At 38.8% G+C, this 26,268-nt stretch overlaps 1 protein-coding gene across 2 annotated transcripts in view; it reads right to left on the bottom strand.

The window, feature by feature from the left end:
- Window positions 1–26,268, bottom strand: part of LOC137625971 (uncharacterized) — a 461,042-nt gene that overhangs the window by 243,675 nt on the left and 191,099 nt on the right. The window contains exon 1 of one of the 2 annotated variants that reach the window (XM_068357040.1): window positions 7,776–8,181. The exons of the other annotated variant lie outside the window; for it this stretch is intronic. Within the exon in view, the coding sequence (XP_068213141.1) occupies window positions 7,776–7,945 (170 nt within the window). The 5' untranslated portion in view covers window positions 7,946–8,181. Of the gene's footprint in view, window positions 1–7,775; window positions 8,182–26,268 lie in introns of those variants that run through there. 2 annotated transcript variants of the gene reach the window in all.

Below are 26,268 nucleotides of genomic sequence, written 5' to 3'. Positions count from 1 at the left end.
TTAACGTCTCAATGTAATCCATTACCGATTTCAATGCACACCTAAGCCCTCTAGCAAAGTTTTACTCATTGGCTGTAGGTCCGGGACTGTTTCGGATACCCAGATGGTCTGACTTTTCGTTGCGGGTTTAAAGGTCGTTGCTCTTGGATGACAGAGGCAAGGGACAAAGACATTAGCCTAACTAGCAGGACAATGTCATAGAGACTGACCATACATAAATATGATCAGCGGCCAAGGTCCCTCTCCACTCAAGCTAGAACCACGAAGGGGCAGGCAATGGCAGATGATGACTCTGTAGGTAGACCCAAGGCCAATATAAAGCCTTGGGTAGACCTATTGGCTACTCGAAACCCTCCATAATAAGTTCACAAGGATGATGAGGTTTCAAACTATACAAGATATCATCGAGATTGAGCGGGACTTCAACCCCAGTTCTGCAAATGACGTTTCCATTAGGCTACCACAACCGATCAACGAACCATAAAAAAAAATCTATTATCTACGTGAAAAAGAAATGTTCCAATAAAAAACAGGCGTAAAAAGTTCCAACATTACGTGACAACAATTATTGACAAATCCACTTTAAAGAGATTTTACCGGAGGCATTTTCAGTGAACCATTACGCAAAATAACGAAAAAATTATAAGGTGCAGGATTTGGTTCGCTAACCCAATTTTCCAAACCTAATATCACGTTAGAACAATGACTTCTAAACGAAGTCCCAACACCAAGTAGCGAATGATTTCGAGAACGGAACGAAGAATTTTATATAAACCTATTTGGGAAATTCATGAATAAATTCCACTGTTATTTTCAGAACAAAAGAGCAGATATGTGTCTGTGTATAATTAATGCGATGCTTATATGTATGTATACCCAATTATGTACATATAACATTAAGCGTGCACGTACACACATTATATATATATATATATATATATATATATATATATATATATATATATATATATATATATATATATATTATATGTGCGTGTATATATATATATATATATATATATATATATATATATATATATATATATATATATATATATATATATATATATAAAATGCAGTTTTAATGAGAATAATGAAAATAACCAAACTAAAACTCTCCATCATTGTGAGACCATGAAACTGAAGGTCACTGGAAGGCCTAATCATGATTGTCCCAAAATGAGATCGGGTCTAATCCAAGGGATATAGAAAAAAAAATGCTCGCTCGCTCTCCCCCCTACCCCGCCTCCCACACCCCATGGAAAGTCTTACCTTAATCCCTCTACGGTAGTAGGTTGGCCAGGGCACCAGCCACCCGTTGAAATACTACCGCTAGAGAGTTTTGGGGTCCTTTGCCTGGCCAGACAGTACGACATTGGATCCTTCTCTGGGGTCCTTTAACTGGCCAGACAGTACTACATTGGACCATTCTCTCTGGTTACAGTTCATTTCCCCTTTGCCTACACATACACCAAATAGTCTGGCATATTCCTTACATATTCTCCTCTGTCCTCATACACCTGACAACACTGGAGATTAATAAACAATTCTTCTTCGTACAAGGGGTTAACTACTGAGTTGTAGTTGTACGGTGGCAACTTCCCTCTTGGTAAGGGTAGAAGAGACTCTTTAGCTATGATCAGCAGCTCTTCTAGGAGAAGGACACTCCAAAATCAAACCATTGTTCTCTGGTTTTGGGTAGTGACATAGCCTCTGTACCATGGTCTTCTACTGTCTTGGGTTAGAGTTCTCTTGCTTGAGGGTACATTCAGGCACACTATTCTATTTCATTTCTCTTCCGCTTGTTTTGTTAAATTTGTTACAGTTTATATAGAAAATGTTTACTTTAATGTTACTTTTCCTGAAATATTTTATTTTCTGTTGTTTCCTTTCCTCACTGGGCTATTTTCACTGTTGGGGCCCCTGGGCTTATAGCATCCTGCTTTTCTAAATAGGGTCGTAGCTTAGCAAATAATAATAATAATAATAATAATAATAATAATAATAATAACAATAATAATAATAACAATAGTGACGTTGGTCGTGTCATTGGCGTAATTGTTTATTTTTCTTTATTTATTTATGTAGATATGCATATACAGTAGGCAATCAGAATTCCTGGCACACCATACTCTGAGGATTGCACCTTGTCACACCATTACTGTGTGTAGCCTTGGCTGAAAAGTTGGCTGTGGCAAAAAGCAGCAGTAATTAACGACAACTTTTCCACCTTTCAGGATGGCACTGTATCTCAGTTAACATTATGTTAGAACAAGCATTGCTACTTAACAAGAAATTACATAAGATATGAAATACAACCCAACTATTACGTGTTGTAGAAATGTACCCAAGCATGATTGTGAATCTCATAGAACTATATATAACTATACATACATACATAAACACACACACACACACACACACACACACATATATATATATATATATATATATATATATATATATATATATATATATATATAGATTGATAGATAAATAGATCTCTTCATACAATACACACATGTGGTTTGTCCTAGAAAACAAGCTCTTTGCAAAGGTAGATGATGTTACGCTCTTTACATCAATTCCATCACCTGAATGTAGATCTGGGGGTTGCTGAATCCCTTAATAGAGATCTAGCTAAAAGAAGTGCATGGTGCAAATTATGAAGAATGAAATTGAACCCTAACAACTCCTTTAAAATTTCAAACCTAATTTTTGGTCGCAAATTTACTTTTGAGGATAAGATAAGGTTTGTTTCTTCTTCAATTGCACAAAAAATTGTTATTTAAATGATTTATTAATTATGAAGTAATTTTTCATTTCTTTCATTCTAGCTTGTTTCGAATAGTTCTCCTATGTGGTGTTCAGCTGCTAACTCTAAGCTTAATTTGTTGGATAACAATGTGCTGTATATTTTTTCTGTTTGTCCGTGTTATTTCCATCATAATTCTTTCCATGGCTCTTCGATTTGTAATTTGTAACTATCTTTCGTTATATTTATCAACCTAATACGTGTTACATTGTACAAAATAGTGCGATCCATTCCTGAAAATAATGCTAAATTTAATCCGTTATACTTAGCAATTACTATAATACATATTCCACTGTCAAAACTCACTGAAATAGCTATATTATCAATTACTTGGCCCAAAATATCACCAGTCATTCTACCTAAATATTGACTGCTAAGTAACATGCTTTATAGCAACTACAACCAGGTAATATTTTTGTTCATTGATTTGTTGCATTTTCTAAAGGCCACTTTCCTCTTGCTAAGGCTAGAAGAGACTCTTTAGCTATGGTAAAAAGTTCTTCTAGGAGAAGGACACTCAAAAATCAAACCATTGTTCTCCAGTCTTGGGTAGTGTCATAGCCTCTGTACCATGGTCTTCCACTGTCTTAGGTTAGAGCTCTCTTGCTTGAGGGTACCCTCGGGCACGCTTTTCTATCTTATTTCTCTTCCTCTTGTTTTGTTAAAGTTTATATAGGGGTTATTTATTTTGTTGTTGTTACTCTTCTTAATATATTTCATTTTTCCTTGTTTCCTTTCCTCAATAGGCTATTTTCCCTGTTGGAGCCCCTCGGCTTATAGCATCCAGCTTTTCCAACTAGGGTTGTAACTTAGCAAGTAGTAATAGTAATAATAATAATAACAATAATAATAATAATATTTTTCACGGCCCAATGACTAAACAACTAACTCATCGATTTGGAAGTGGACAGAAGGTAAATATATAAACTCTGAAAGAGTTAATTTTGGCAATTACGGTTTGGATGGCAGTGAGTAAACTGTATATACACAGTGCATTATATATATATATATATATATATATATATATATATATATATATATATATATATATATATACATATATATATACATATATACATATATATATATACATATATATATATATATAAATATATATATATATACATATATATATATATATATATATATATATATAAATATATATATATATATACATATATATATATATATATACATATATATACATATATATATATATATATATATATATATATATATATACGAACACAAACATACACACACGCATATATACACACACACACACACATATATATATATATATATATATATATATATATATATATATATATATATATATATACTGTATATGTTTTTGTGAGGGTGAAAGTCCCTCTTATTATGATTATTATTTGCTAAGCTATAACCCTAGTTGGAAAAGCAGGATGCTATAAGCCCAGGGGCCCCACAGGAAAGATAGCCCAGTGAGGAAAGGAAAAAGTGAAAAATAAAATATTCTAAGGAGAGTAACATCATTAAAATAAATATCTCCTATAGAAACTATATAAACTTTAAAAAAACAAGGGGAAGAGTAATAAAATAAAATAGTGTGCCTGAGTGTACCCTCAAGCAAGAGAACTCTCACCCAAGACAGTGGAAGACCATGGTACAGAGACTATGGCACTACCCAAGACTAGAGAACAATGGTTTGATTTTGGAGTGTCGTCTCCTAGAAGAGCTGCTTACCATAGCTAAAGAGTCTCTTCTACCCTTAACAGGAGGAAAGTGGCAACTGAACAATTACAGTGCAGGAACTCCTTGGGTGAAGAAGAATTGTTTGGTAATCGGTGTTGTCAAGTGTATGAAGACAGAGGAGAATATGTAAAGAATAGGCCAGACTATTCGGTGTGTGTGTGTAGGCAAAAGGAAAATGAACAGTAACCAGAGATAAGGATCTAAAGACCCCATATCTCTTTAGCAGTAGTATTTCAAAGGGTGGCTGGTTCCCTGGCCAACCTACTACCTAAGATGCAATCCTAGTTGGAAAAGCAGGATGCTATAAGCCCAAGATCTCTGACATGGATAAAAATCGCAGTGAGGAAAGGAAATAAAGAAATAAGTAAATCACAGGAGAAGCAATGAACAATTAATATAAACTATTTCAAGGATAGCAACAACATTAAAATATATCTTTCAATTACATAAACAACTCTATGTATTACAATTTACCAAAAGTGCAACTTAGGAAATTACAAAACATAATAAACAGAGGAGCAAGACTGATAAAAGGTGTCCCACCCAAGGAAAGGATCACCCCTCTACTAACTGATTTACACTGGCTGCCGATTAAAGCGATAATTGAATTTAAAATATGTACAATAACCCACCCAGTTATCAGAACCGGGCGTCCAAAATACTTAAGAGAATTGCTAAAAATTGCGAAGCCAACAAATCGTGTTGACACGAGAATAGTTACAGATGGCTTCAAACTGTTGGAACCTAGATATATGTCTACTGTAGGCTCCAGAGCCTTTAAATTTGTGGCCTCGAGACTATATAATAAGCTCCCACGAAACATTCGAGTGATTGAAGACATTAAGGCTTTCAAGAGGAAACTGAAGACACTCTTATTTCACGAGTCTTTTGACAGTGATGATTTAACAGTAAATGAAGAATACAAGACATGAAACGTTAAATACTCTGAACGAATAAGGTAAAACGACAGTGGAGGTCCTGTAGAAAAGCAGCCATCAAAGTAAGTAATGAGAAGACATATGTCAACCTGTTCAACATACCAATATTCATGGCAAGTTTGAACTTTTGAAGTTCCAACGATTCAACTACTCGATTAGGAAGATTGTTCCACATTTTGGTCATAGCTGGAATAAAACTTCTAGAATACTATTAAAAGATTCAGCAACCTTAGGTCTACATACAAGAGATGGAACTAATATGAAAAGCAGTATCCCTTGCATATGCAACGAGCTTGCTTTCTTGGCCAAACTACATATACGTGAATAGCATGAAAACTAATGGGCCAATAACACCACCCAAAGGGACATCAGATACCACATACCTACACTCACTATGGTGCCTATCGACTAGTATTATCATTATTATTACTAGCCAAGCTACAACCCTAGATGGAAAAGCAAGATGCTATAAGCCCGGGGGCTCCAACAGGGAAAAATAGCCCAGTGAGGAAAGGATATAAGGAAATAAATAAATGATAAGAACAAATCAACAATAAAATCATCCTACAAACAGTAACAACGTCAAAACAGATGTCATATATAAACTATAAAAAGACTTATGTCAGCCTGTTCAACATACAAAAACATTTGCTGCAACTTTGAACTTTTGAAGTTCTACTGATTTCACTGCAAGAATAGGAATATCATTCCAATATCTAGTTTAAAAATTCAACAATTTTAATTGAAGACGAATCTACTCCCATCTGTGTACGTTCGAAAAAAGGGGCTTCATGATTAACAAGGCCATGGGTCAATAGTACTATCTACATGAGAATGATATGTAACACAAAGTACAAATCAATCGATATTCCTATGTCTCTAAGTGGCGTCAAAACAACACCGATAAGATTCTCATTACGAATAAAGTATTAAAACGAAAAACTAATATATATATATATATATATATATATATATATATATATATATATATATATATATAAATATATATATATATATATATATATATACATATTTATATATATACAGTATATATATTTATACATATACATTTATATCATATATATATATATATATAATATATATATATATATATATATATATATATATATATATACACACACATTTATGGTGAAAATCGCACTTAGTATAAAAGAAGTTTTTCACAATTAACCAAAGAAACGGGATTTTCTTAAAATCTTCGTTCATTTCCGCTAGGTTACACTCGCCTCTAGTGAGAGAGAGAGAGAGAGAGAGAGAGAGAGAGAGAGAGAGAGAGAGAGAGAGAGAGAGAGAGAGAGAGAGGGAGAATTCGTCTTTCACAACCTAACCTAACTATAATTAACTACGACTGGACAAACAACAGTACGCAATCATAACCCAAATATTGGACTTTAAAAAAATGCAAATCAACATACTTAGGACGGGTCAAATTGTGGCTAGCAACAGCGGTTGGCCCTACCTTCAGGCTCTCCCCCGAAACTCTTGCACCTCTAGATTTTGCAACTTTCACATTTGCTGAAGCACACACGAGTCGTATTTGTTAACATAATCTACCGAAGCTACCGACATCTTGCTCGCCATAACGACACGATCTACGATAAAAATAAAAATGAATGAAAGTGAACGTTGGCATCTTAAGAGTTGAGAACGCAATTTCACCAAGGCCCTTCTTACTCAGTTACGACTTTCAATAACGTTATCGCAAGCACAGAAGTTTGGCGAAGTGAAATCAGGTAGAATGAATCACCAAAACGTTACCTGGCGATTATTACATTAAAACCTTAAACCGTCAAAAGTCTGACTTGACTGAAAGGCATGCAACAGAGTACCAAATGGATGCTACAACCACTTTACTACTGCCATTGACATGGACCCCATGAGGAGGGATGAGGCCAGGGGAATGGGAAGGGGGGAAGAGAACATCCTCTAATCTATTGCACCCCCCTCCCCCATCCCCTGGTTCTGGCAGCTTGCCACAAAATCAACTGTTTGCCTCCCCAATGTAACTTGCATTAAACCCAAGCTTTGCTTTAGAAACTTGATCTCATAATGTTTGTTTGGTTTCACCATCTAAATGTCAAATTCAATTACTTAAAATCACTGGAATGCCTCATGACTGCCTTGACCTACTAACCTAATCAGTGACCTTTTCATGTTTGAAGTTATAACTTTACAAAACAAATAGAATCCTTTAACTTCGCGAGGTTATCATCACTTGTGCGGACTACCGCACTTCTACAAGATCTTCCCTATCACCTGTTTCTTACCTGGACAATTTATTTTCGACACCCATCTTGGAGCTTTGCGAAGAGGAGGAGGAGGAGGAGGAGGTACCAGGATCCGAAGTAGGAGCAGTGACAGCACCACTACTACTGTCGTTGATACTTTTCTCGGTATTCGTACCACTAGCGGTAGTTTCGGCCTGGCTATTACTCATCACTATTAGCTGTACTTCACGGCATTATAAACTACACAAGCCATCTCAAACGCTTATTCTTTTAATCACATATTGCGCACTAAGATTCCTCCGACATCGTCGTTTCCAACAGATGTACGTGCAAGCATATCTCCTAAGTAGGAGGGAGGCAGGGAGCAGGGGAGTAGGAGGAGGAGGAGAGCAACTGCAACAGAACCTCTCACTCGGCAACACCCGCCTCGACTGGGCTAAGAGTTTTCTCGTTGCGTTGTCCTCGTGAAGTCGTGTTACCACACATGCTTGGCAGCCACACATATATTTCCCGAGGCTTTTAATTTCGCTGTTGCGTTTCACGCTCTTTATATGTTCGCTGTTCTATTTTTCGGGAAGGCGCATTCTCGCATAAACACCTCAAGAAGTTGAAATATCTCTTGGTCCATCACATGATAGAAATTAATTGAGATTTAATTACACACTTGCGGTTTTTATTTTCGCTACTTCACCTTTTCCTCCTTTCCACGATTTTTTTTTTATTTGTAAGTATAAATTTACAATTTCGGGTCAATAATCTTGAGAAGGAATAACCTCAACAGAATTTAGCGTGAAAATTAGAAGAAATACAGGATTACTCTAACCCGAAGAAATAAGAGCAAAAAATCACCTGTGATTCAGCAAATTTATCATGACACGTTATCCGGTTAGATGGCAGGTACTGTATTCGTCTTCAGATTTATAAATAATAATAATAATAATAATAATAATAATAAATATAACAGCAATCGAAAGATAATCTGAAATAAAATGATTAAAAATGGGGGACAGGAATATGATTGAAATCTTGTTAACACATGTACACGAGTCACATAGACTATATATATATATATATATATATATATATATATATATATATATATATATACAGTATATATATATATATATATATATATATATATATATATATATATATATATATATATAATTTCGGCAACAACAAATGCATCTGTTTAAAGACCGCTGCAGAACACCCGTTGAGATACTACGCTAAAGTCATTGTCACATTAACCAGACAGTACTATATTGGATACTTCTCTCTGGTTACGGCTCATTTTCCCTTTGCTTACACAAACAGAATAGTTTGTCTTAATATTTACATATTTTCCTGTGTCATCTACACCTGGAAGTACTGAGATTACCAAACAGGTCTTTCTCGCTCGAAGGGTTAAATACTGCACTGTTATTGATAAAGATAAAAGAGACTCTTTAGCAATGATAAGCAGCTCTTCTAGGAGAACGCTCCATAATCTAACCATTGTTCTGTAGTCTTGGCTAGTGCCGTAGCCTCTGTACCATGACTTTCCACTGTCTTGGGGTAGAGTTCTCTTGCTGGGGGATACATTCGGGTACGCTATTCTATCTCATTTATCTTCCTCTTGTCTTTTGAAGATCTTATAGTTTATTTATGGAATATCTTTTAATGTTACTATTTTTTAAATATTTTATTCTAATTGTTAATTACTTCTCTTGCATTTCATTTATTCCCTTATTTTCTTTCTTCACTTTGCTATTTTCCCTGTTGGAGCCCTTACGCTTATAGAATCTTGCTTTTCCAACTAGGGTTGTAGCTTAGTAAGTAAGTAAGTAAGTAAATAAGTAAATAATAATAATAATAATAATAATAATAATAATAATAATAATAATAATAATAATAATAATAACAAGTCTCAGATATGACTGGGGTTTTGCCAGTTTCATCAACACGCTGGCCAACTGAGGATTGGTGATGGTGGGAGATTTTTGACTAATTGTTCACAGTAAACCAAGCTAGTATGGGTGGCCCTGACTAGTACACAAAAATGTTCACTAAAACCTATTTAGTCTAACTATAAAACTCAACTATATTAAGACTAAATGGCTTAATAAAACGAACGTATAGTACTTTTACGATCAATTGAGGAAGGGCTTGAAGGGGAGGGGGAAGGGAAGGGGAGGGGGAAGGGAGGGTCTGAGAGATGAGGGGTTATATTTCAGGCGACGAAACCATCAAAAAAACGAGTTCCCGAAGAGCCACCGTCAGGACTCGGCGGGAAAATAAAACTAATGCACCCAGTGGCCTTGAGGTAGGTAAGTTAGGATATAAAAGGAGAACGCCCCCAATGAGAGAGAGAGAGAGAGAGAGAGAGAGAGAGAGAGAGAGAGAGAGAGAGAGAGAGAGAGAGAGAGAGATGCATTAGCAGCCTTATTATCCTAAATCCCTTTTATTACTGACGATAAAGATCAGACGTGAATATCAAGAAGTGGTTTCCCGAAACTTCGTCTCTCATGGAGGAATGACTTCCGCTCCCGGCGTAACATTATCATTTTCTCTTCGAGTGTTACGAACGAATAACTCTTCATGAATTTACAATTTGCAACAGCTCAATTGCTATCTACGTGTACATTCTTAAACAGATTCAATCAAACATTTTATTTATCACGTAAGGATACAGCCACAGTTTATCGTAGTGTAACACTAATTTAAAAAGAAAAATTTTTTTTATACGAAATAACGCTGTCAAAAAGTCCTCCTCTTTAATGATGAGAATCTTGTACACTTTTTAACCATAGAAGCTTCAATGACATTTTATCCCCAAAAGGTTCAAGAAAGAAGCTTTAAGATTTTATTACCGAAGCTTCAAGAAGATTTTATCCCCAGAAGCTTCGAGAAGATTTTATCAACAGAAGCTTCAAGAAGATTCTATCCACAGAAGCTTCAAAAAAATTTTATCCACAGAAGCTTCAAGAAAATTTTATCCACAGAAGATTCAAGAAAATCTTATCCCACGAAGCTTCAAAAACTGTTTATCCATGGAAGCTTCAAGATTTTTTTCCACCGAAGCTTCAATAAGATTTCATCCACAAGATTCAAGAAAATTTTATACCCCCAAAGCTTCAAGAACTGTTTATCCCCCCAAGCTTCAAGACAATTTTATCCAACGAAGCTTCACTAACTTTTATCCATAGAAGTTTCAAGAGGATCTCATATACTGAAGCTTCAAGAACTGTTTGTCCCCCGAAGCTTCCAGAAAATTTTATCCACCGAAGCTTCAAGAACTTTTATCCATAGAAGTTTCAAGAAAAGTTTATCCCCCGAAACTTCAAGAACTGTTTATCCATAAAAGCTCCAAGAAGATTTTATCCGCCGAAGCTTCAAGAACTGTTCATCCATTGAAGCTTCAAGAAAAGTTTATCCCCCGAAACTTCAAGAACTATTTATCCATAAAAGCTCCAAGAAGATTTTATCCACCGAAGCTTCAAGAACTGTTCATCCATAGAAGCTTCAAGAAGATTTTATCCGCCGAAGCTTTCAGAACCTTTATTCATAGAAGCTTCATGAAGATTTTATCCACCGAAGCTTCAAGAAGTGTTTATCCACAGAAGCTTCAAGAAGATTTTATCCACGGAAGCTTCAAGAACTTTTATCCATAGAAGCTTCAAAAAGATTTTATCCACCGAAGCTTCAAGAAGTGTTTATCCATAGAAGCTTCAAGAAGATATTATCCACAGAAGCTTCAAGAACTTTTATCCATAGAAGCTTCAAAAAGATTTTATACACCGAAGCTTCAAGAACTGTTTATCCATAGAAGTTTCGAGAAGATTTTATCCACCGAAGCTTCAAGGACTGTTTATCCATAGAAGCTTCAAGAACTGTTCATCCATAGAAGCTTCAAGAAGATTTTATCCACCGAAGCTTCAAGAAGTGTTTATCCATAGAAGCTTCAAGAAGATTTTATCCACCGAAGCTTCAAGAACTATTTATCCATTGAAGATTCAAGAAAATTTTATCCCCCGAAGCTTCAAGAAGTGATTATCCATAGAAGCTTCAAGAAGATTTTATACACCGAAGCTTCAAGAAGTGTTTATCCATAGAAGCTTAAAGAAGATTTTATCCACCGAAGCTTCAAGAAGATTTTATACACCGAAGCTTCAAGAACTTTTTATCCATAGAAGCTTCAAGATTTTATCCACCGAAGCTTCAAGAACTGTTTATCCATAAAAGCTTCAAGAAGATTTTATCCACCGAAGCTTCAAGAACTTTTATCCATAGAAACTTCAAGAAGATTTTATCCGCCGAAGCTTCAAGAAGTGTTTATCCACAGAGGTTTCAAGAAAACTTTATTCCCTGAAGCTTTAAAAACCTTTATTAATAGAACCTTCAAGAAAATTTTATCCCCCAAGGCTTCAATATTGTTTTATCCATAGATGCTTCAAGAAGATTTTATCCACCAAAGCTTCAAGAACTGTTTATCCATAGAAGTTTCAAGAAGATTTTATACCGAAGCTTCAAGAAGTGTTTATCCATAGAAGCTTCAAGAAGTGTTTATCCATATAAGCTTCAAGAAGATTTTATCCACCGAAGCTTCAAGAACTGTCTATCCATAGAAGCTTCAAGAACTGTTTATCCAAAGAAGCTTCAAGAAGATATTATCTACCAAAGCTTCAAGAAGATTTTATCCACCAAAGCTTCAAGAAGATTTTATCCACCAAAGCTTCAAGAAGATTTTATACACCGAAGCTTCAAGAATTTTTTATCCATAAAAGTTTCAAGATTTTATACACCGAAGCTTCAAGAACTGTTTATCCATAGAATCTTCAAGAAGATTTTATCCAGCAAAGCTTCAAGAACTGTTCATTAATAGAAGCTTCAAGAAGATTTTATGCACCGAAGCTTCCAGAACCTTTATCCATAGAAGCTTCATAAAAATTTTATCCACCGAAGCTTCAAGAACTGTTTATCCATAGAAGCTTCAAGAAGATTTTATCCACCGAAGCTTCAAGAACTGTTTATCCACAGAAGCTTCAAGAAGATATTATCCACAGAAGCTTCAAGAACTTTTATCCATAAAAGCTTCAAGAAGATTTTATACATCGAAGCTTCAAGAACTGTTTATCCATAGAAGCTTCGTGAAGATTTAATCCACCGAAGCTTCAAGAACTTTTATCGATAGAAGCTTCAAGAAGATTTTATCCACCGAAGCTTCAAGAACCGTTTATCCATAAAAGTTTCAAGAAGATTTTATCCACCGAAGCTTCAAGAACTGTTTATCCATAAAAGTTTCAAAAAGATTTTATCCACCGAAGTTTCAAGAACTGTTTATCCATAAAAGTTTCGAGAAGATTTTATCCACCGAAGCTTCAAGAACTGTTTATCCATAGAAGCTTCAAAAGATATTATCCACAGAAGCTTCAAGAACTTTTATCCATAGAAGCTTCAAAAAGATTTTATACACCGAAGCTTCAAGAACTGTTTATCCATAGAAGTTTCGAGAAGATTTTATCCACCGAAGCTTCAAGAACTGTTTATCCATAGAAGCTTCAAGAACTGTTCATCCATAGAAGCTTCAAGAAGATTTTATCCACCGAAGCTTCAAGAAGTGTTTATCCATAGAAGCTTCAAGAAGATTTTATCCACCGAAGCTTCAAGAACTATTTATCCATTGAAGCTTCAAGAAAATTTTATCCCCCGAAGCCTCAAGAAGTGCTTATCCATAGAAGCTTCAAGAAGATTTTATACAACGAAGCTTCAAGATGTGTTTATCCATAGAAGCTTCAAGAAGATTTTATCCACCGAAGCTTCAAGAAGATTTTATACACCGAAGCTTCAAGAACTTTTTATCCATAGAAGCTTCAAGATTTTATCCACCGAAGCTTCAAGAACTGTTTATCCATAGAAGCTTCAAGAAGATTTTATCCACCGAAGCTTCAAGAACTTTTATCCATAGAAACTTCAAGAAGATTTTATCCGCCGAAGCTTCAAGAAGTGTTTATCCACAAAGGTTTCAAGAAAACTTTATTCCCTGAAGCTTCAAAAACCTTTATTAATAGAACCTTCAAGAAAATTTTATTAACAGAAGGTTCAAAAAAATTTTATCCCCCAAGGCTTCAATATTGTTTTATCCATAGATGCTTCAAGAAGATTTTATCCCCCAAAGCTTCAAGAACTGTTTATCCATAGAAGCTTCAAGAAGATTTTATACCGAAGCTTCAAGAAGTGTTTATCCATAGAAGCTTCAAGAAGTGTTTATTCATAGAAGCTTCAAGAAGATTTTATCCACCGAAGCTTCAAGAACTGTCTATCCATAGAAGCTTCAAGAACTGTTTATCCAAAGAAGCTTCAAGAAGATATTATCTACCAAAGCTTCAAGAAGATTTTATCCACCAAAGCTTCAAGAAGATTTTATCCACCAAAGCTTCAAGAAGATTTTATACACTGAAGCTTCAAGAACTTTTTATCCATAAAAGTTTCAAGATTTTATACACCGAAGCTTCAAGAACTGTTTATCCATAGAATCTTCAAGAAGATTTTATCCAGCAAAGCTTCAAGAACTGTTCATCCATAGAAGCTTCAAGAAGATTTTATGCACCGAAGCTTCCAGAAGCTTTATCCATAGAAGCTTCATGAAAATTTTATCCACCGAAGCTTCAAGAACTGTTTATCCATAGAAGCTTCAAGAAGATTTTATCCACCGAAGCTTCAAGAACTGTTTATCCACAGAAGCTTCAAGAAGATATCATCCACAGAAGCTTCAAGAACTTTTATCCATAGAAGCTTCAAGAAGATTTTATACATCGAAGCTTCAAGAACTGTTTATCCATAGAAGCTTCGAGAAGATTTTATCCACCGAAGCTTCAAGAACTTTTATCGATAGAAGCTTCAAGAAGATTTTATCCACCGAAGCTTCAAGAACCGTTTATCCATAAAAGTTTCAAGAAGATTTTATCCACCGAAGCTTCAAGAACTGTTTATCCATAAAAGTTTCAAAAATATTTTATCCACCGAAGTTTCAAGAACTGTTTATCCATAAAAGTTTCGAGATTTTATCCACCGAAGCTTCAAGAACTGTTTATCCATAAAAATTTCAAGAAGATTTTATCCACCGAAGCTTCAAGAACTGTTTATCCATAGAAGCTTCAAGAAGATTTTATCCACCGAAGTTTCAAGAACTGCTTATCCATAGAAGCTTCAAGAAGATTTTATCCACCGAAGCTTCAAGAAGTGCTTATCCATAGAAGCTTCAAGAAGATATTATCCACAGAAGCTTCAAGAACTTTTATCCATAGAAGCTTCAAGAAGATTTTATCCACCGAAGCTTCAAGAACTGTGTAACCATAGAAGCTTCAAGATTTTATCCAGCAAAGCTTCAAGAACTTTTATCCATAGAAGCTTCAAGAAGATTTTATCCACCGAAGCTTCAAGAACTGTTTATCCATAGAAGCTTCAAGAAGATTTTATCCACCAAAGCTTCAAGAACTTTTATCCATAGAAGCTTCAAGAAGATTTAATCCACCGAAGCTTCAAAAACTTTTATCCACAGAAGCTTCAAGAAGATTTTATCCACGTTAGCTTCAAGAACTGTTTACCCATAGAAGCTTAAATAAGTTTTTTATCCACCGGAACATCAAGAACATTTTATCCACAGAGGGTTCAAGAAAATTTCCTCCCAATGCTTCAAAAAGATTTTATCCACGGAAGCTTCAAGATTTTATCCACGAAACCTCAAGAAGATTTTATTCACAGAAGGTTCAAGAAAAATTTATCCATAGAAGGTTCAAAAACTTTTTATCCATCGAAGCTTGAAAATATTTCATCCATCGATGCTTCAAGAAGATTTTATCCACAGAAGCTTCAAGAAGGTTATATTTATAGATGCATCAAGAACATTTTATATCCTTTAAAACAAGCATCTTGCTGCACAATAAATAAACGATGGCTCTTCCAATTCAGGCGAGGAAGTCCATGCCATGTGACAAACGGCAATAAAAGTCAGTTAGAATAATTTCATGGCATGTGTTTCTCTGCCAGAGTTTGAATTTTGCATCTGAATAACCTTTACAAACAAAGAAGCTTATTTATAATCTGATTGTTGCACAAGATAACACGTTTCAGAAAAGATTCTGTACTGTAATGCGCCAACTTTAGAAGATGAAAATCACAGTTTGTATATACAAAAGCACGCCTAATGACTATAATGATAAAAGAGGCTTAGGTGCCATATCAAAAAGTTTAACCGGATTCAGAAAAAAAAAAAAACATACAAACACAGCTCTCAAAAATAAATTATATCGTGAAAAGTACACAATTGTTTTAAAAAGAGAAGAAGTTATAGAAAGCTAAGAGTCTCTTCTACCTTTACCAAGAGGAAAGTAGGTTACGTTAGGTGAAGTTCTTGATTTTATTTCCCTTTTAAAATGTAGTTTTTCAGTCATAACTTTAGGAATTTTAAACACGGCCTGTCCTAACCATTTACAAATGCCAGAGCAAACAAAGCTGAACATACAAGAGAATAATAAAAAGAAAAACACACGGTGAGGGGGTTTGTGTATCGCCATGATCAGCAAAGCTGTACTAGTCAAGGTTGGTTTACTGTGAGTGCTCACACAAAAGTCCATCTCCATTGCCCTTCCACAGTGGCCAAGGTGCTGATGAAAATGGCCAAACCTCAAACATGAATGACATGTCTGAGCTCAAACGGAAGCATTTATCGTTGTTATCTTGCTTGAGGGTACATTCGGGCACACTGTTCTATCTAGTATCTCTTCCTCTTGTTTTGTTAAAGTTTTTATAGTCTATATAGGAAATATTTATTTCAATGATTTCACTGTTCTTGAAATATTTTATTTTTCCTTGTTTCCTTTCCTCACTGAGCTATTTTCCCTGTTGGGGCCCATGGGTTTAGAGCATCCCGCTTTTCGAACTAGGGTTGTAGCTTAGCATTTAATAATAATAATAATGGTAATAATAATAAAAATAATAATAATAATAAAAATAATAATAATAATAATAATAACAACTTTCTTACTCACGCATGACATTAATAAACAAGGAAACAATAAAGGGCACCGCTGCGAACCAATCAGTGATCAGGAAACTTTTCCGAGCTAAAAGGGCACCGCTGCGAACCAATCAGTGATCAGGAAACTTTTCCGAGCTAAAAGGGCACCGCTGCGAACCAATCAGCGATCAGGAAACTTTTCCGAGCTAAAAGGGCACCGCTGCGAATCGGTGTAAATCTGCCTCGCTAAAAAAAAATTGACTATAGTCCTAGTATGTACAGCCTGCAGTGCATATTTTTGGCGCACTGTTAGCTCTAATAATGACTGTCTACAGTTTGTATCTGGCTATACCACCTTTACCATATTCGGCCTCTTATTCTTCGCCCTTTCCTTCCGGCATCTCTAAGCTTTGGCGTCAAACTTCTCTTACTTTATTTCAGTAAATTTCAAATTATTCTGAGGAATTCTAGGTTCAGAACTGACTCAACAACAACACTAAAAATAATAGTAATCTGCTTCGTTAGAAGAAGGTAAAAAAAAAAATTATATATATATATATATATATATATATATATATATATATATATATATATATATCATTCTGGTAACGCTGAGCGGTATTGCCAGATGTATAACGACTTGGTCTCTCCCCATCCCTCGGGTAGGAGAGAGTGAGTAGTCATACCCTGGTTAGAGGAGTTACCCCGAAATGTCCACTCGGAAACCAAAACTATCGTGTTGTAGTTAGGAAAGGGGGAGGTGGTGGGAAGGGTTGAATCAATGCACATGCAATTGTGCGTACTTATATATCTAGATATTTAGCCGTCATTTTTGACGGGTTGCGAACACTAGTGAAATTAATGATAATTTAGTCCATTTAAAAATATAAGGGTGATGGTGGGAGAAGCAAGCATTTCAATAATATTCCATCAGCTGGAGGAACCAATCACAAACTATTATGAAAGCGACAAATAGTCACTTACCTTGTAAGCAGCATCTTTGGTATAACAAGGAATTGTTTATCAATGATCATGCTGAAGACTTCTCTTCTTTCCAACAGTTACCCCTACATTAAGGGGTCGGTTGCCTGATGTGCCCTATCCGATACCTTCTATCAAAGGCACCCTATTCCACCAAACCTCTTCTCTCCATATCATCCTTCACATGATACTGAGCACTGATCGTATCAAAAGGTGCCAACTCTCTCTATCTTTTCCCTGTTGGAGCTCTTGGGTTTATAGCAACCTATTTTTCCAACTAGGGTTGTAGCTTATCTAATAATAATAATAATAATAATAATAATAATAATAATAATAATAATAATAATAATAATATCTTTTGGCAAGAGCAGACATGTTTGAATTTAGATTTGGTTCAAATTAAGGATTGCTACTTGATCCCTTTCTATTTGTTTAGGTTACGGAATTAAGAAAGAAAATCTGTGAAAGTTGTTATATGGAGATGATGTGGTATTTGGGCCCCAGGCTGAAGACTTGTAAAGAAGGGCAGAATGGTATAAAGGTAGATATAGGTGAAATTGAGGTCACGACGCCCAATAAACAGGAAAATGGTAAAAAAAACCTAGATTCTAGGCACATAGACTCCATAGAGAATTGGAAATACTAAGGATATACATTATGCCAAAAGGAAGGATATGAAGGTGTTGAAAGTAAGATAAAAGCAGCTTAGAGAAACGAAGAGTGAGGGTAATAGGTTGGCCAAGGCACCAGCCATCCGTTGAGATACTACCGCTAGAGAGTTGGGGTCTTTGGACTGGCCAGACAGTACTGCATTGGATCATTCTCTCAGGTTACGGTTCATTTTCCCTTTGCCTACACACACACACTGAATAATCTGGCCTATTCTTTACAGATTCTCCTCTGTCCTCATATACCTAACAACACACATTACCAAACAATTCTTCTTCACTCAAGGAGTTACTGCACTGTAGTTGTTCAGTGGCCACTTTCCTCTTGGTAAGGGTATAAGAGACTCTTTAGCTATGGTAAGCAGCTCTTCTAAGAGGACACTCCAAAATCAAACCACTGTTCTCTATTCTTGGGTAGTGCCATAGCCTCTGTACCATGGTCTTAAACTCCCTTGGGTTAGAGTTCTCTTGCTTGAGGGTAGACTCGGGCACAATATTCTATCTTGTTTCTCTTCCTCTTGTTTTGTTAAAGTTTTTATAGTTTATATAGGAGATATTTATTTTTTAATGTTGTTACTCTTCTTAGATTATTTTATTTTCCTTTTTTCCTTTCCTCACTGGGCTATTTTCCCTGTTGGAGCCCCTGGGCTTAAAGCATCCTGCTTTTCCAACTTGGGTTATAGCTTAGCAAGTAATAATAACAATAAAATCAATATCTACTGTGCCATATTCAGTCAACTGAAGATGTATGGTTCACAAACATAGTCACTAAGAGAGGAGGAACAAAAGCTGGAACGAATAGACATGAGGATGTTAAGGTAGATTTGGTTGACCACACTGCTATGTCAGAGGCTGATTAATGAAGAAATCAGGTAAAACGCCGGGTTGGTAAAGATTGAGATGGTAAGACCATGTAGTAAGGACGGGTGAGGGGGAAGGGAGTGAAGAGCACTTCGGCGGAACCAGTAGGGGTGGAAAATCGAGAGTGAGGCAAAGAAAAAGATGGCATGATGAAGTGAAGGATAAATTACAAAAGAATGGGTTGGTGGAGGAAAATACTATCGATAGTAATAGTTGGAAGACGATGCATCATAGCAACCGGCCCCTAACTGTTGGGATGGTTGTGGCGATGTAGAACAAAAATAAAAAGCTTTTTCTTTTCAGTATGAATACACAAAAGCCCCGTATGTGTTTTTCTCTCCCTTCCACGTCGCGTCGGTCCAACGAAATCTACAACTCTCTCTTATCTTTTTATTATCTTGAGTAAACAAAAATTTCAATCTTATCAAGTACACTCTCTCATCGCAGTGTGCAATGATTTTCTCAATTTTTCTGGCGTGTGTACAACAACGGTTAAATATCTCTCTCTCTCTCTCTCTCTCTCTCTCTCTCTCTCTCTCTCTCTCTCTCTCGTAGCTATTGCTAGCCTCCTTCCTGCGACATCTTCACACCTACCGAATACTTCTCCTCCTCGGAAAACTCAGCGGCCAAAATTCTTCATCAAATTGATCTTTTTCGTGAATCCTGATAATCCTAAGTAATCTTGCTTGCCTTATAGCATTATCATCACCACAAGAAAAGCTGTCGATGCAAAGCAAAGTCAGATTTGTCAAATTCTAATAAAAAGATTTCCAAGTTGTATCAGTCAAAGCTGCACGAAGGTGGTGGTGTTGAGGCCATTGAAAAGGGGGAGGGGGAGGGGGAGGTAGTGGAGGAGGGGGGTGGGTGTTATTTGGACGCGTACCCGGCGAAGTTAAGTATCAAAATAAACGGTTGATATTCACATACTAAAACGGATAGGGCTTTTTAGGCGTCATCGGGGAGTTGATCGAGTCAAATGGCTTTGCAAGATTTCGCTGTCCCGTCTGAGTAAAACCCCTTCTGAGTAGAAGGTAGGGGGCAGGGGAACAGGAGGAGGTGGGGTTTATACCAAGGAGGGTAGGGGAAATGCTGTACTAAGAAAAGGCAACGTTTTTAAGGTTAAACTTACTTATGTTTTGTAAGTTCATGGAATCTCTTAACAGTTATATTTGGGGCCATTAGTGCAGTAGCGAGACTTCAAGTGACTACGCAATTGGAGCAATGATATGTAAAGATGAATAAGGCCAAATACGTAGCTCATACATCAAAATAAAAAATGAGTCTGAAAGCAAAAGTAACCGTGTATCCAACAAAGAGAGAGAGAGAGAGAGAGAGAGAGAGAGAGAGAGAGAGAGAGAGAGAGAGAGAGAGAGAGAGAGAGAGAGAGAGAGATTTAACTAAGGAGTGCCCCTTGCTTGGAATTGGATACGAGTAGATAAAGATATGGAAAACTAATGCAGAAATAAAGTAATTTAAAAATATACAGCTGTGATAATCAACATCATCATCATTATCATAATAATAACAACAATACTACTAATAATAATTTAATAATAATAAAAATAATAATAACGATTAAAATAGAAATAGGTGTTTGTCTGAAAGTAACAGTAGCGTTGATTTACCTTATACAAAGTCTTCTTTAGAATTTTAATGTTTTTCTTTTCTGGGCTACAGCTGCAGCCGGACTGGTGTACCAACCGTGTGTCACACAATTGTACATAATTATTTTGTATATGTTATGCTTGTATCTGCGCTCTTCCCTCGCACTAAAAAGAACCTGAATGATCCTGTCTCCGGTTTTGCTCTGTAACATTGTCTGTCTCTCGAACAGGTCATGTCCTGTTGCCTTGAGGTTTTGTATATAAAGGAGAGTGTTCCTTAATAAACAACTCAGTTGATTGCATCCTGCCTTTGAGTTCACAACCCTCTCTCGGCCCGTCACATTGGTGACCCCGGAAGTCGACTCGCTCCCACCGCCTTCCACCCCCACCCCCTCGCCCCTTCATCGTTGGTACTATGGCGGACTCTACGGCAGTTGGTGCTGCGGCCGCTCCATTCAAACTTTCATCATTTGCCAGCGGAGAGGCGTTTGCTTGGTTTCAGCGCGCAGAAGTCCAGTTTCGTATCAGGGGCGTGACTCGCTCAACCAAAGCGGATTATGTTCTCGCGGCGATACCCGAGGACACCTTCCCAGAAATATCCGACTGGCTTTGTGAACAAGGAGACACCCCAATAGCGTATGACGCCCTCAAAACATACCTTCGGCAGCAGTACTCGCCGTCGCCAGCCGCCCGTATAGCAAAGCTTTTTCAGCTCTCACAACAACGGTTGGGGGACCAAAGGGCTTCGCTTGCCCTCAGGGAAATGACCAGTATCGCTCGCCTTCAACCTGCCGCAGATGGCTCTCCTCGTGAGGTGAACCTACTTCGTGCCCTTTGGATACGCCGTTTACCCGAACCTGTACGCGCTGCCATACCCGATGTCGATAGTTTACCCATAAAGGACTTGATGACCAAAGCCGACGCCCTTATGGACAGCCACTTCAAGACCTCCATCAACGCCTCCACCCCTGACGACGAGGATGCCTATTCAACGTCAACCGAAGCTGACATGAATGCCGTAGGACATACACGCCTACCCCGTGACGTTCCGAAGCGGCGACAAAGCCGCCCACCACCCACCAATCGCTCGCGCCCCAACGAACGACTTCTACAGCCACTTACTACCTCCCATCCGCCGCAGTTTTGCTACTACCACTTCAGATTCGGGGCAACCGCGAAGAAATGTGCCAAGGATTGTCAGTGGCCAAAAAACGTGTAAGTAGACCATCGCTTGTGGCGGTGGCCTCCCGTGTTTCTAATCTTTTCTTTTTACAGGATGCAGGAACGGGCGTGCGATTTTTGGTAGACACGGGTGCTTGTCGTTCTCTTTTGCCAAGGAAACTCCTCAAGGCACGACGTAGTCTGTCTACATCTGCCGACGTCCGCTTGGTAGCTGCCAACGGATCTGCGATACCCACCTACGGTTACGAGAAATTCAATTGGAAGTTTCTCGTTGCTGACATCACAATGCCAATCCTCGGTGCGGATTTCCTCTCTCATTTCCACCTTCTGGTCGATGTCGCCCACCGACAATTGGTCAACGCACACTCGTACTTGTCGACACCTCTTCAACCCGCCCCCTCTAACCTCGTTCTCCACATCAGCGCACCCACGGATGCCTACGCCCACCTCCTCACGTCGTACCCGGAAGTTTTCTGTCCAGAACTTCGCCAAACGCCCACGGTTCCTGCCAAGCACGGTATTTATCACCATATCAAGACAACGGGACCCCCAGTCTTTGCAAAATTCAGACGTCTGTCACCGGAACGATTGGCAGCTGCCAAACAGACGTTCGCCGAAATGGAGGAAATGGACCTTTGCCAAAATGCCTCCAGCCCATGGTCGTCACCCTTACACATCGTTCTGAAGAAAGACGGCTCCCTCCGTCCATGCGGGGATTACAGGCGCCTGAACATGCAAACAGAACCAGATCACTACCCCCTCCCAAACATTGCCGACGTGACCTCCTACCTGCACAAAGCGAAGGTTTTCTCTACGCTCGACCTCCTGAAGGGGTATTATCAGGTGCCTATGAACCCAGAAGACATCCCCAAGACCGCCATCACCACTCCGTTTGGTACATACACCTTCAATTACTCCTGTTTTGGCCTTCGTAATGCAGGGGCAACGTTTCAACGTCTCATGGATGGCATCTTAGGGGACCTCCCTTTCTGTGTATGTTATGTGGACGACATACTTGTGTTCTCCTCCTCAAAAGAGGAACACCTCCGTCACCTGCGCATCGTGCTCGACCGCCTGCAACAAAATGGCCTTGTAGTCCGGTACGACAAGTGTACCTTTGGCGCCAACGAAGTGTCGTTCTTAGGGCACCGTATCACTCCTGAAGGAGTCCATCCCCTCCCTGAGAAGGTAGCAGCCGTTCAAAACTTCCCCGCGCCCTCGACCGTCAAAGCTCTGCAGGAATTCTTGGGCATGATCAACTATTATCACCGTTTTCTGCCAGCCATTGCCGCCACTCTTGCTCCCCTCTACGCCTCCCTCAAGGGCAAGCCAAAGGACCTGAAGTGGGGTCCCCTTCAAGAAGCAGCCTTCTGCAATGCAAAGAAGGCCCTATCAACTGCTGCGGCTCTCACTTTTCCTATCCCACACGCCCCTCTCCTTCTCTCCACCGATGCCAGCGACGTCGCTATTGGTGCAGTACTCGAGCAGGTGGTCAAAGGCTCGCCCCGCCCATTGGTCTTCTTCAGCAGAAAACTGTCCAAGGCAGAATCGGGTTATTCTACCTTCGATCGAGAATTGCTGGCGGTGCACTTGGCTGTCCGTCACTTTCGCCATTTCTTAGAAGGTACGCCCTTCGTCATTCGCACAGACCACATGCCTCTGGTGCACGCCTTCACTCGACAGTCTGACGCCTGGTCCGCCCGTCAACGCCGACATCTCTCCGCCGTGGCTGAATACAATTGCACCCTCCAATACGTCCCTGGGAAAATGAATCCCGTTGCCGATGCCCTGTCAAGATTGGGATTGGATTACAACGCCCTGGCTGAAGCCCAACGACAGGATCCAGAGTATCAAGCTTGTAGGACATCCTGCACGTCCCTCCGTTGGGAAGACTTTCCCCTCGAAGACTCCAACACCACCCTCCTCTGTGACGTCAGTACTGGTAGACCGCGACCTTGGATTCCTGCTCCCATGCGCCGACAGGTGTTTGATTTCATTCACGGCCTGTCACATCCCTCGTGCCGTTCTACTGCACAGCTGCTGAAGGCAAAGTTCATTTGGCACGGCATTTCTAAGGATGCTAAGGATTGGGTCCGCGCCTGTACTTCTTGCCAAACTTCCAAAGTACATCGACACACGGATTCAGGAGTGGGCACCTTTCCTCAACCTCAGCGTCGTTTCGCACACATTCACGTCGACGTTGTAGGCCCCCTACCCACATCACAAGGACATCGTTACCTGTTTACCGTCATCGACCGCTCCACTTGTTGGCCTGAAGCCATTCCCATGGAAACTGCAACGTCCGCCTCATGTACATCTGCCTTACTCTCTGGATGGATTTCAAGATTCGGTATCCCTGAGCATATTACATCTGACAGGGGAACCACTTTCACCTCTGAATTGTGGACGTCATTAGCGAATCTCCTGGGCATCACCCTACATCAGACAACGGCCTACAACCCCGCTGCCAATGGAATGGTTGAACGTTTTCATCGCACCTTCAAAGCAGCTTTGATGTCCCGCTAAAAGGATTGCAACTGGTTTACTCAGCTTCCCTGGGTCCTCCTGGGACTAAGGACCACTCCTAAAGACGGCCTCGACGTCTCGGCAGCTGAAATGGTGTATAGCGACCCGTTGGTCGTCCCTGCCGAATTTTTTCCTTCTACAACCTCCTCCGACGATCTCCAGAGCATACGTCACGTCGTGGGAAAATTTACTCCGTGCCGCCAGACTTACAAGCCCCCAGCGAAGCATCACATACCAACGGACTTGCACTCTGCAACGCACATCTTCCTGCGCAACGACACCAGCAAGCCACCACTAACGCCCCCTTACACGGGCCCTTTCCTTGTGATCCGACGCAGTCCGAAAGCATTCCTCCTAAACATTCGGGGCAAAGAAGACTGGGTCTCCATTGATCGTTTAAAACCTGCTTATCTTCTGCCAGATGACCCGCCTACAGTTCGCCTCTCTAGATCAGGGCGCTCTATTCAACATGTACAGTATGTCATTTTTAGGGGGGGAGCCATGTACCAACTGTGTGTCACACAATTGTACATAATTATTTTGTATATATTATGCTTGTATCTGCGCTCTTCCCTCGCACTAAAAAGAACCTGAATGATCATGTCTCCGGTTTTGCTCTGTAACATTGTCTGTCTCTCGAACAGGTTATGTCCTGTTGCCTTGAGGTTTTGTATATAAAGGAGAGTGTTCCTTAATAAACAACTCAGTTGATTGCATCCTGCCTTTGAGTTCACAACCCTCTCTCGGCCCGTCACACTGGACACCCAAAATGAAGACTGACCATATCCATGTTCAGCGCCTAAGCCCCTCTTCACCAAAGCTAGGACCAGGGAGGAACAGGCGATGACTGGTGATGACTTAACAGATAGACCTATAGCCTCCCCCAAACCCACCTTACTAAGCTCACAAGGATGCTGAGGTTGCAGACTACAAGAAACTATCGAGCTTGAGCGGGACTCTATCTCCCGTCCAGCAGAACGCCAGGCAGGGACGTTTCCAATAGGCCAGCACAATCCCATTTTTATTAATAAAGTTCCAGGATAACAAGGGAGCAAAGCAAGATATAGGCTACCTTTTATCATGAAGAGAATCGACTGGATTCTGTTGTCACCGGTGTGAGTGTCGGAAAACTTGGCGCCATCCCCTTGGACGACAACGACGTATTTCGTCATTTAAGATCTTTGTGTTATCAGGATAATCATGTCAGATGCCCGGTAACATAGGAATCACCGTTTTAATAAGGATTATCAATCGGGTTGATCACAAAATATACAGCTCCCATGATAGCCTATAATCAGAAAGATGGTATATTGTCCACATTCTCGTAACAATACTTGTTATTGGTTAAAAAAAAAAAAAAAAAAAAAAAAAAAAAAAAAAAAAAAAAAAAAAAAAAAAAAAAAGAGGAGGCACAAAATACCGTCCATAAATTTACTTTATAAGTCTCCCCATACAGCAGCCGGACAGAAAAGCCTTTGAACACGCGGTATCTATGCAAGAGCCCGAGAACTAATAATCTACAACAACAACAACTACCAAACACTCGTTCGAAAGATGACTTGGGCGAAGAACTCGCTTCCGTTCCAGTTAATTTTCCTGCCAATGGAACTAATAACTTATGCATTCCATTCTAATTTCTATTACTTGCTATTAGGGCAATGTATTCAAAATATATCATTACTATCTGCGATTCATCCATTACACGTATGAGC

The sequence above is a fragment of the Palaemon carinicauda genome, chromosome 33 (genome assembly GCF_036898095.1).
Source record: "Palaemon carinicauda isolate YSFRI2023 chromosome 33, ASM3689809v2, whole genome shotgun sequence".
NCBI classification, from domain to species: domain Eukaryota; kingdom Metazoa; phylum Arthropoda; class Malacostraca; order Decapoda; family Palaemonidae; genus Palaemon; species Palaemon carinicauda.
This window is presented reverse-complemented; position numbering and strand designations above follow the sequence as displayed.